The 12,852-nt window shown below is 41.9% G+C and overlaps 1 protein-coding gene across 2 annotated transcripts in view; it reads left to right on the top strand.

Annotated features, from left to right (window-relative positions):
- loxl2b (lysyl oxidase-like 2b) overlaps positions 1–12,852 on the top strand; it is a 43,467-nt gene that overhangs the window by 7,023 nt on the left and 23,592 nt on the right. Inside the window, exons 1-3 of one of the 2 annotated variants that reach the window (XM_076099400.1) lie at positions 423–545; positions 3,078–3,437; positions 4,346–4,521. In XM_076099400.1, the coding sequence (XP_075955515.1) occupies positions 3,089–3,437; positions 4,346–4,521 (525 nt within the window). In that variant the 5' untranslated portion in view covers positions 423–545; positions 3,078–3,088. Of the gene's footprint in view, positions 1–422; positions 546–3,077; positions 3,438–4,345; positions 4,522–12,852 lie in introns of those variants that run through there. The other variant, XM_076099399.1, reaches the window with a different exon arrangement.

The raw sequence follows: 12,852 nt of genomic DNA, 5'->3' as shown, positions 1-12,852 counted from the left end.
GATTGTAACGTTTCTGAAGTGTAAAATAAAAGTCATTACAAGCGAATACATGAATAGTATTATTTTTGTAGTTCCACCATTTTTGTGTAAGCTAAAGGGACAACTAATGACGACCCCAAACTGGGTCGGTTTATCATGCATATGCTTACATATTATATTCTGCCCAGTACTTTTCCATTAAATAGATGCTCTCCCATCTCCCCATTTCTTCATGGTAGTTCAACAATCGCCTCGGCGTTGTTACCAATGTTTACGATAGTCTTTGAAGGCAGCACGGTCGCCCCTCAATAAATCAGCTCATAATAATATCATCAGAGAGTGTGTTCACGGTCGGATCCGTTATATTTCCACGTCCCGGGCCATCTGCGGTGAGGTCATCGTTAAGGTGGGCGTCAGTGGGCGGGGCCACCGCCCCTCCAGTCCCGCAGCTGCAGCTTTTGCAGGAGAAAGAGTGAAAGTTTAGAGAGAAGGGGAGAAGCAGCTGACTTCAGGTTTTTGTTCTGCAGCCTGCAAAAAAAATCGCAGCCCGAGGAGGGACACGGAAAGTAAGTTCAACTAGAGCTAAAAGCACGTGAGAGTTACCTCAACAATGTACCACTCAGAGCTTAAAGCCTTTGTTTTTAAAGAATGTCTGATGGTCAGTTATCATGTTGTCCTGCGATGATGCTGCCGTTTGCATCGTGTGTGACTGTTAGTGGTTATATATATCATGCTTTAAAGTTTTGCCCTGTCTTTCTAAAGTCTGTCCTCGGTAGATCTGAGCTACAATTACAGACACAGACTGTTTTATTTAAGTTTTTTTTACATAATTTTAGACATGTGGGTAGTTCACAGTGCATTACGTTTGATCACAGTACACAGATACTTACAGTAGCTTTTAGTCAATTAACCAATTAGTCGATTGTCAGAAAATGAATTGGAAGCTCAGACAACTTCTGAAGATGTCACCTGAGCCTCTGGAACTTTTTATGAATCAGGCCGTTTTCTTTGTTTCTTTTAAAATGTTTTTAAAAATGTCTGTCTTAAAATCCCAGCCCTGCTCTTTGTGTCTACTTGCAGTGAAGCGCTTCAGATTCTTATAAACTGACGTTTTGACATGTTAACTGACTTCCATGAAGGTGAAAGCCGTTTGTGCATACGACCCAAAAGCCATTCTGGCCTTCCTCACAGCACGATGCCTCTGACATCAAGTCATTTTGAAAGCATTTGTTGCAAAATATCCTCATGAGCACAACTTCTTCAAAAAACATCTGGTCAGTGTTTCTTAAGAGAAAGGCAGTAGAGGTTTCAGATTTCCAGGTTCTCTGGTTCCGGGAAGATCTTGAGATTGTGTTTTGTGCAGAATGTGAAAAGGGGAGCCAGAACATCCTGGGTACGTTTTCTCTGTTTAGATTCGATGTTGCTCAGCGGCTGCAGCTTTGTCCAATCCTCATGCTTTCTTTATGTCAACTTGTTTCACACAAGAAAAATTATGAAAGGGATCTTTTTCTTTTTTACAATCAGAAAGTTTGGTTCTGTAAGCATCGCCTGAATGAACCTCAGTTTATATGTATACTGCCCATGTTTCCTCTAATGAAAATATCACTGTTAGGACCGACACATTGTAAGTGGACCCAGAGGCTGTGGGCTCAGTTCCATCTGTTCATTCTGTAATGTGTGTGTGTGTGTGTGTGTGTGCTGTTTCCAGCTTGTGTAAGCACTGCCACGTTACTATGAGGAAAGTAGAAACCCTGCAGTTGAAGGATCATCTGTTTCCTTGCCAGATGTTTTGACACAAAAGCGCAAGATTTGGAGCTTGTGATGTTAAACATGTAGTGGTCGTGGAAACACAGCTGTTGATGAGTCTGTGGATGGCTTCAGTTGTGTTCCGAGTCACGTTTTGTCCGACCATGGGCTCGTGGTTGTGTCAGTCAGTCTGGCTTTGAATTGTGATTTACTCTTAGACGCGGTGGCCTGTAGCCATAAATCATGTGTTTTTCTGTGGGAGTTTGTCATTACGTCACCCTGCAGCTCTGTTTCAGGCTTGAGTCCAGCTCTTCTTGGACTAATTTTCTGAGGTTATCGCAGAGACAACTAACGAATGATTAGCTCTTGAGACACATTCATTCGGTCATTTGAATAGTTGTGCAGCTTTTTCCACATCGTAGCATTAATATTTAGCCACTTTATTCCATCTATTGACACATCACAATAGTAATTCAAGCCATAGCAAGTTTTGAAAATGTTTCTATTTGCTGTTGTAAAGACGAAGGTGTCCTCTGTCATGTGAAAAATCCTGTGCTGCATATGAACGTAATACCTTTAGAATTTTTATGTTTTTTTGAAAAAGTATTAAAAAAGAATACCGTTAATTTGTGGACAGTGCCCTTAATTGACTGCAAAAGAAGTAATCTTATTTATTCAGTCTCCAAAACAATAATAAAAGTAAAGATAATTACTTTAAAGCTGCTATAAACACCTTTTCACCACGTGGTGGCAGTGGCTTCAGCTAAAAATGCAACATTGACATATGTGTGAAGCTGTCCAAACATGTTAGCAAAGTAATGGATTTTTACACAACTAGCAGAGCAACATTAGCAACTTGGAGTTGTTTAATTACTTCATATATTCACTCTCCTTTTAGCTCTGTGGTCTCCACCAACTTCTACGGCAAATATCTTGATTCTAAATGCTAGTTGCTAACTTCGTCGTCTGTTTGGCGCAGGGCGAGAAGCATACAGTAGGTTTATCAGAGCCTTTTCATTAAAAACAGCTGCCTGCGGAGAGAGGGAACCAAAAAAACATTTACAGGCCAAAACCAGCGCAATGAGCTGATAGACGCTAAAACGGGAACAGCAGAGTCGGGTGATGATTCTTTAAGGGGGGTTGTCGCTACAAGTGACCTCTTTCATCCTACACATCGACATTTAATCTGTTGTCAGTATGAAAACATGGTTTAGTGCAGCTTTAATATTCCATGTGGAACAACAACATGGCGAGATGTCCCTTCCCATACTTATTCTTCAGTCTGATTCCTCTCTAATAAACTATTGTGAAGAACCATCTGAATTTAATGAATGCTTTTCTCTTTTCATCAGTTCCGGTCAAAATGCCGACCACCCGGTGTCCGCCCTGCTGCACTGTCGTTCTGTTAGTGCTACTACAGCTGGCTCTCGCCCAGTACGAACACCTCGGCTACCCGCCGGGCTTCCCTGACCCGGAACAGGAGCAGTACAGCGCCCCCCAGCTGACGCCGGACACGCCCAGGATCCAGCTCCGCTTGGCGGGGGACAAGAGGAAACACAACGAGGGTCGCGTGGAGGTTTTCTACAACGCCGAATGGGGCACTGTCTGTGATGACGACTTCACTATCCACGCCGCTCAGGTGGTGTGCAGGGAGCTGGGCTACCTGGAAGCCACCTCATGGTCACCATCTTCAAAATATGGGAAAGGACAAGGTAGGTAAAGGAACACACTGTTTTGTCAATGTTTGTCCTCTTGTTGGGTTGGAAACATTCAGTGTGCAACATGTTCTACCTCCACAATCTTCAAACTCGGCAGCTTGGTCAGTGACTCTACGCTTCAAACTATGACGGTCCACGTACCCGTCTACCGTCAGTTTTGTTTGTGTCAATTTCCCCCTCTTAAGATGCATGCATGTCTTTCTAAAGAAAACTTGGTTAGGTTTATGAAAAGATAGTAGTTTGGGTTCAAACATGTTTGTTACGTAGGTAAGTAGGCTATGTTGCGTAAGCTCTGTTACCTAAACAACATAATCAAGTTCTGTAATGTGCGTAACTCTAAATATGTCCATGTTGACTTTAGGTTTCACACGGGACACGGACACCTGTCTCCCGGGTTAAAGTCTGCTTGTGTTGTGTCTTTTGTAAGCGACGTGAAAACGTCACGTATCGTCAACTTAAAATAAGTCCACACTGACTTTTTGGTTTCACTTGACTTCCTGCTTTTCTCCCGCCATGACACTGGCCTCATAGAGCATCATAGTTTGATGCGTAACCTCTGACCAAGCTGCCCTATTTGAGGGGAGTGGACTGCAACATGTTACGTTCTCTAACAAATATCGTCATATTCCTCACAATAAAAATGGATACCATTACATTTTTAATACAAGGCCAACACTGACTGAACATGCAGTATATTGAAGGAACCCATATGCATCATCTTTCAATGTAGGACTCATTTGTACTGCTATACAATGGAGACTGCTTCACAGTAAATGCCTCACCACTTTTGTAGAAACCCGGTTTGCCTTCAAAAGAAATCCATTTCTCCATCGTTTCCACTACCAAAGGGATGAAATTCCTCCCCATGAAACCACCGACCGATTTCTCTTTTGTCTCTTCAGGACCCATCTGGTTCGACAATCTCCACTGCACAGGCAAAGAAAAGACCTTGGCGCTGTGTCCTTCCAATGGAATCGGCGTTTCAGACTGCAAACACAGTGAAGACGTGGGCGTGGTGTGCAGCGACAAGAGAATACCGGGTTTTAAATTTGTTAACACCCTCCCCAACCATGTCGAGGTAAACTCACTCACTCCATCAATCACTTCTTTCGCTTCGAGGCTTCGTGAACCTTTTGTAAAACTTCTGTTGTTTTTCATTTACATTTACTGTCTGCCCAAAGGACATGTGTTTGCTGACACCTTAAGCTTTATTTACGTGGAATGTAAATCATACATTTCATATATTACAATATATATGAACACCTGAAGTCTCATAAACCCTGTTCATACTTGGAATGCGCAACATAACTGCCTTCTTCTATCTGTTTTGGTAATGGCGTTTTGTCTTTCAGAGGGAGTCTGTTACTGTACATCAATCTTAGTTATGGCTGTATTCAGGCAGGGCCGTTATGGAAGAAGTCACAATGCACATTATATATTGAGCACCTGGTGTACAACAGGAAGCAGTGGCACAGCTGGAGAGCACCATTTTACTGCACTATTTATCAAAAAGTTTCCTCTCACAGGCTGTTATCAGTGATTGATTTACAAACTTATTTTGCTGTTGAAGCCCAAATGAATGAACATTTACTGCATTCATCATGCATCTCATCATCTTTATAATTTATTGTAGAATTGTGCTCTCCGTGTCATATTGGTTGTGACAGACAGATTAAAACAGAATGTCCTCACCTTTAGAGACTGGTATAGGTCACGTTCCAAAACCGCTGGATGCTACGTTTCCCACGTTACAACTTAACAGGGACTTTTCTAGCGTGGTCAACCAGACCCCCACTTTGTTACACTTTCTATGACAATCCCTAGACTCAAGATGACCCTGATGACATCACTCAGGATTTTCTTTCAGACTTGACAAATGTCCTCCAGAGTTTTCAGTAAACGGTATACAATTGTACAATGACTAAACCCCCTTTAAGTAATACATTACCTAGGTGTTGGCTGGAAACAGCTCCGTACACTTAAAGCCAATCACCCAAAGTGACTCTGGTTTAATAACCTTTCTGAATGGCCTGCAGTGACAGTGTGTCAACGAAAGTGAAGTTAAACTGGTAATTGTTAGGTGTTGCACTCATAACTGTCAGAGTCGTCCGTCCGGACCCTTCCAAAGGGTCCGGTGAGCATCGCTCTCCGGGCCGGCCAATAAGCTCCGTCCTAATTGCCACCAAAAGCAGAGCGCTATCGCTCTGCTCGCTGTGCAGGGCTCATGGATCCACATTCCAACGTTATGAGCAAACTGCAAACCAGAGGTAACTCTCTCTCTCTCTCTCTGACCCACTCCTCTACTTCTTTAAAAAATAATAAAGCATTTTTCATAAGGCACTCAAAGCATGCGCTGACATCTTAGCAGAGTTTTTTTTTTGTTCAAAAGCAACTGTCTGGATTTAGACGTTGTTCTGGTTGGCTTGAATTGAAAAACTAGCAATTGAGTCCCGGAGCTTGTCAGCTATAATCGTTCTTTCACAATAACAAGGTATCAAATGACAATGAGAAAACAATGTGGGTTTTTCATAGTGACATCACATGAATCTGCAGCGTCTCTCTACTTCACCGAGATTTATAGTGAGTTTAAGCTCGTTGCTCGTTGTTGTCTGGCACACGACTGGGCATCGAGATGCTGCTGCTGTCGTCGCTGACGTCCTGGCTTTGTTGAGTCAGATATGGTGAAAACAAGCTGTCTGAGAGCACCCAGAGCTCTACCTTATATTTGTACAGGCCCCAAAATGTACCATCATCTGTGGTTCGCCATACGTGTATCTATGGTATGAAGAATAACGTCGCTGCAGTACTCATGGCTATTCCGAGTGCTGATTGAGCAGACACAACGTTAGTCGAAGCCTTGCAGTAATCATCCAAACTTCGTTCCGAAAACAAGCATTTTAAAAGTTGTTTGCTTGTCGTCTTGCAGCCGGAACTATCAAAGATTCAGATTTTTTTTACAAATCAGTATTATTATGTAGTTATTTCGGCATCCTTTTTATCCCTTTTTTTGCAAATTTATTAAAAATTTTAAATTACAGCAAATGCAAATTCAACCCCTGCCTGTAAATGATGTGTAAAATCAGTGGAGCCGCCCTCTAAAACTGCATTGTGGGAGGGGATACCTCCAGCCGGCTTCCTGCACACAGGTTTACAGAGACAAATGGTAAAGATTATGATTCTCCAGGGAGCTCGACTGGAGAGGTCTAGACGTCTAGAGTCGAGCGAGAATAGTAGCTGAAAAAAAACATTTTCCATTCACTGAGAGAAGTCTGGCCTTATCAAATGGAAGTAGTAGTGACTCACCCCCACTCATTCCGGCGCGTAATAGCAGCCATGACGACATGTTGCGGTATGGCATGATTAGGACTTTCAGTGTGGTTAGGAGTCTGCACGTAGAGGCACCGCTGCCCTCTCAGGTGATGGCGACCTCAGTACAACAGCCAGCCAGTCCACCACAGAGGAAATACCCGGAGGGTGAGCTAAGAGGGAGGTGAAACATGAACCTCTTGCAGGCACGTGTTGCTGACCTTTGACATGTGTGTTCAGATTCCTCTCTGTGACTGCTTTGTCTTCTCACATTGTTGAAATGTCGAGTTTTTTTTTTACCGACTTGTAAACTTTCAGGAAACAAACATCTCGTTCCATGAATTCGTTCGGTTGTGTTTAAAGGGGTTCATGTGTTTTGCATGGACTCCAGCGACTGCATATTCAGCATCGCGTCTCAGTCGGCTGCACAGCAAACAGCGTTCAGTGCTGCGTCTCTGGAATACTGACAGTCACATCTCTCCGCTGTTTATTTGTGTGTTCCTGTAAGGGCTCGAGGAAGTCTGCCGCCTCGCCTCAACATTTCGGTTTACGCAGAAATGGCTACAGAGGTCCGACCTGTTATCGTGCACATGCATTACATTCCATTACATTCCACTTCAAACCAATTTCAACATGAAGAAACTCAGGGCTCGTGAAATGTGATGTTTGGCAGTGCCCGTGTCCTCGCTGGTCCCACAGGCCACCGCATTTATCCAAATTATGTGAAAAGCGATGCAGTCAGATTTCTCAACCTGATTTATTCAAGTCCACTACTCAGAAAGGGACAAAAACAGCAGTTAGAAATGTCTGCGGAGCGGCCTGTGAAAGAGGAAGATTCGTAGTCATTTGACTTTATGTGGAAATGTTAACTGGTGTGGAGACTGACTGCACAAGGGAGCATTATATAACTGTCTGTCGGCCGTGGAGAAAGGCTGGAGAGTTGTAATTAGGGCTCAGTATTGTAATCTTTCTAGCTTTTTTTGGTGCAAACGTCCTCAATTATAAATCATCAAAAGCTTTTGAAAATGGGACATAATGTTGGGCTCTCACACAGTCTTCTCACTTTATAAAGACATCTGCACTGTGAAATACTGTTTATTAGTAACTTTCACACATTAGTTTGACTTTCACTGGGGAAAACTTCTATTTTTTAACAGTGTCCTCTTATTGTCCAGCTGACATGATTATTCATCAACTGCTTTTATAATCAAATAATCGTTAGCAAACGAGCGTTACCTGGCTCTGGCGTCCCAATCGGCATCGATATTCTTGTCTTTGTCTTATATCGTAATGAACTGAATACCTTTATGTTTTTTTATTGGACAAAACAAACGATTTTGATGCCTTTACCTCGGGCTGTAGGACCTTGCGTAGCATAGCATCATTAACATGTTTCCACTTTTTAATGATCAAAAAGATCGAGAAAGAAATTGCAGGATTATTTCAAAAGGAAAAAAAATTGTCAATAGTTACAGCCTTTCATATGAGAGTAACCTTCAGTTATTACTGTGCACTAATATATTACAGCCATATTATTAGAGCTAAAGCTGCTTATTTAATTTTGTATTCGTCCCTCGCAAGGCGTAAGATAATGCGTTCGGTTGTGTGTGTGTCTCTGTCCACAGCTTATCTTGCACACTACTTGACCTATCAGCCTAATATATTTTGTGCACATTTATGAATATGCTCAAGGACCTCTCTAGGATGCGTTGATTCAATTTTTAAATTTCCAATTTTATTGTTTTATACCGTCATCGACTGCGGACGCAAGTGATCAACAACTGCTTCACTAGCAAAAGGCATTTCCTGAAAACATGACCTGCCTAGTCTGTTGCAGGCCACATTTTCTGCCTTTGTAGTGGTTCAAAGACTGACATTGATGGAAAAGTTTGGTCTCATTTTGAACCCGGACGACCAGATTAATTCCATACCCGATATGTTATGATCCACTTAAGTTATAGGCCTGAAACAAGATGAATAAATCCCCATTATTGTTTCTTGGCTGCCAAGAGTAGCAATTTGGTGAGATTCAAGTGTTTTGGAAGGGAGAGACTCACCTGGCTGAGATCTGCACTCTATTGATTCCGCTTTTTGATTTTTATATTGTTATTTGTGGCCAGAGTTGTAAATACAATGTTATTTATTTTATTAATGTATTTCCTTCATTTCTGGGTCATTGCATCAATACTGCAAACATTTCGTCCACATTTGTAAGATGGCACAAAGACCGGTTCATTACAATCATTTGCGAGGTTGATAGATACATAGAGTCCCCACTTCTAGACTAGATCTGGAACTCTCCTCTCTTTTTGCATTTTTCATCTTCACTTTTTTTCTCCTTTTCTTCTCTCATGCTCCCTCCTTCCTCTCTCTCTGCTGCTCGCCCTCTCATAAGTAAATCTACTTATCTACTTATACTTATACAAGCAGCCATGAAGTCACCCCAAGCAGAGTTTACAGCTCCCATTTTCCCCTCTTTGGTCATTTTTTCCCTCCGAGGCCTTAAGGTCAAATCTTTCACTTTCCTCCCTGTAAATCTCCAACGATGTTGCGGTAGGGCGCCGTAAATTGCCTTGTCAGCCCGTCATCACATCCGTGCTATGAACGTGGATTAATACACGTCTTCCCTTTGTGTCACAACCTTACAATGGTTTTAACTGTTTAATTGTTTCGCACATAGCTGTTGATGCTTCTGCAGCTATGTAAAAGCTTTTGCCCCCAGGCATCACATTCCCACAGTGCAACACGGGCGGATGTTTAGCCTCTGGAGACTCTAAAATGAAGTGCTCCGTCTGACTTTAGTGTGAGTGGAGGATCTCTCTCCGGGCAGAGCAATTGCTTTCACAGACAATGTCATTATTTTATGTTTAAGACAAACAGGCATCAATGTCATAGGAAGTATGCCTTTAATTATTCTGTCTGTTAATGTTTTTCTAGCCATGTGCAGAAGGGATTCGTCTCATTTAATCGGCTGTGTTGTTGAAGCTATGTCGTCTGCTAGTTCTTTCTTTGGCTCTTCTCCACAGCTGTTCCTTTCTTCTCTCTGTCACAATGTGTAACATGTGTCACATGTGCTGACAGAAAATAACACTTGTTATCTGGCCAGTGTTTACGGTTCAACTCAATTTTAAAACTAAGCATCAAAGTTTATTCTTGACCTTAGAAATAGGATTTTGACAAAACAATCCCAACTCAAGGACAACTCACAAGCTTTTTGTGGAGCTTTCAAACATCACATGGTCATTATAAAGACCAGACCAACCAGAGAACTTAGCAAACTCCATCCGAAGAAGGTTGTGTTGTATGGTTATACGCTATGTGCAAAAAGTTAGTAAGTGGACATTGAGAGAGGTTTTTTTAGCTGCTAGTGAGGCTCTAGTAGTGGTAATGTCAGTTGGTCCATACTGAAATATTTCATACACTTTTGAATTCATTGCATAGATTTTTTTGTACAGACAGTCATGTTCCCTAAAGACTTGAATTTTCCTCTTTTGTCAGCATGAAATTGACATTTGTAAGTTTGACTGTAATGTTTCGTCGACCGTTAAATGGATTGCCATGACATTTGGAAAAGACGTGTATGTGCCCCTGTTTTAATTTTTCCACTTTTCATTTTGCGTAATTGTTTTGCGTAAGACTTAGATTTGTCCAATACCCTGGTTTACAACAAAGTACCTGCAAAACTTCTAATTAGCAAGTGTTAGCATGCTAACAAGCTAAAACCAACAGTGTGAATGTCATGTTGTTCTTATACATCAGTGCCAACTGTGTGTGCACAAGGGTTTTGTGTTTCTGCTCTGTATGGACCAACTGAAAACCTTCCGCATATCTCACCTGCTATAACTTTACATACAGTACAGAGGAGCAAATGACCAATGAGTCTAAACTGCTGTTGTGTATTTAATAGGTTTGTCACCCTGTCATCTTTGTCGGCTCTAATAATGATTTACTTTGTCAACAGACAAAAGTGCTAAGAATGTTTACTTTGAAATACAAAATGAGACTAGCAGTACCGCCAGCCAGATCCCTGAATCCACTCCCAAGTGTGTATTTGATTTCCACAAGTTTTTTTGTCACTTCAGCTTCAATGCCACATGAAAGTAGTTTATTTCCATTCAATCATTGTCCTTGTAATTTACGTTCCAGTTCGGGGTTTTTAATGACTTTGTGAAACATCTGCTTTCAGTTTGTTGACAAAAGCTCTTTTAATGGATTTTAAAGGAGGAACTGCACACTACGGACATCCTGCATTCTCTAAACACTATCTCCGAAAACACGTTATCCTCAATTTGCGTTGCAGCTGGTCTGTTTTCCCTTCTTGAAGTCCAGATAGGGACAGCAGACGTGCCTGAAAAAGGCTGCGGCTCATTAGAACTCTCAGAAAGAGACGTGCAACTAAATATCACACTGCATGTGAACCCAGCGTCGTGGTATTTTGCTGTGGATGTGAGGTGATTTCTGCTGGCAGAGAGACTTGTTCAGGACCTCTATTGGAACCATATGTTCCATGCACTTTATTTGTTCTGGCAAACACAGTCTTGACTCCGCCGTGGACTGTAGAGGAAACGCGTACTATCTCACTAAAAACTATGGCATACTGGGTTTACTCTTCTTCTAGTAGTCACAGATGACTGTGGGCAATATAAAGTAACTGAAACAATAGTCCATAACTATGCAGGGTATTTGAATATTCTTTTTGTGAATTATGTCGTGGTTTTTATCCCAAGTGACTTGTTGGGAGTGAGAAACAAATGACTGGGACTTATTATTATTGTTATTGGGCCTTTGGTCTTTGGCCATCCCCCCTTTTTCAGAGACTTTTCAGCCCCCTTTGTCAGAGACCTCTAACAACAGTATGAGTATAATGGAAAAGGGTTTCTTTTAAGGTGTAAAACAAACCCTTTTATAATTCCAACTGAGAGGAAACATGAATAGTCAAAGAAACAATGTGCTGTAGAAGATAATCCACATTGTCAATGGAGACCACGGTGCAGTAACTATTTTCTGTTAAAGAAATACTAACTTCAGCTAACTACAAGCCAATGACGACAGCTCAAGGACTTAGCAAATAGCCAATCAAATTGCTGCGGGGCAACAGGCGTCAGCCCACTTGGTATCAAATATGTACTATCCGTTCTCATTGCCAAAGGCTTTGGGCATGCATATTGTTGTTTTCCCACACTTGGGGCACTTGACATTGTGAGAATGGGCCACACATCCCCACAGCGGTATCTCGAGCCAACACCATTTTAAAACTCTATCCAGCCACTAGAGTAATGATAAATAACAGCAGCAACCAAAGATCTTTTTATGTCTTGCATTAATCCAGAATTGTATTAATTTGCAAGTGCTACTGAAACCACACCTTTTCTGCTTCCCTGCAGCAGGTTGGGCTTTGCCCCACTTGGCCCCAACTGACCTGTCGCCTCTAATTACATGACCATGAGTGTAGTGGTGTAATTAGTCTTCCAAATCGAGGAATTTAGGCTTAAAGCATTGGTAATAGAAAAATATGTATCTCAACCTCAAATTAGCCTCTGTAAAAAGGAAACTGAGTTTGAGATTAAGGCCCCTTAACCACTCCGGTCCAACTCATCCCACTAATGGCTTTTCCATCTCTGCCACTTTTCCTCCTGGACAAGCAAAGACTCAGGAAGGGCCCCCTATCCGGAGTGTGCCGAAACAAGGCACACATGTTAGAAATCTCTTTTTTTTTCTGCAGTCAAAGGGCCGTTTTTGTCCATGTGAATATCTCATCTCTGAAAAGTCAGGGGAGGGAAAGGGACAAGTTGGATCTCGAAATAAATTAGAAAAGTAGCTGTTTTTCAGACTCTTATATAAGTTCTGTTATATGCACAGACAAGGGTTTGGCATGGATTTTGTTTATCTCATCAAGATTTAGAGTCAATCCGTTTGAGGGAGAGGGTATTTTGTTTCTCTGTTTACAGATATTCAATCTCGATGTTTAAGGACCAGCATGCCCATAGCAATCTGCGTCAGTACCCCATTGTCCTGTTTGGTTGGATCTTCAGTAAGTCTGGATTTCCTTACTGACCCAACTCAAAACGTTCGTCTGCCACTGAGTCGTGTACTGTACATCCAG

The sequence above is a fragment of the Anarhichas minor genome, unplaced genomic scaffold (genome assembly GCF_050575085.1).
Source record: "Anarhichas minor isolate MPS153535 unplaced genomic scaffold, ASM5057508v1 ptg000025l, whole genome shotgun sequence".
NCBI lineage: Eukaryota > Metazoa > Chordata > Actinopteri > Perciformes > Anarhichadidae > Anarhichas > Anarhichas minor.
The sequence above is the reverse complement of the archived record's forward strand: the minus strand, read 5'-3'. Positions and strand labels throughout refer to the sequence as shown.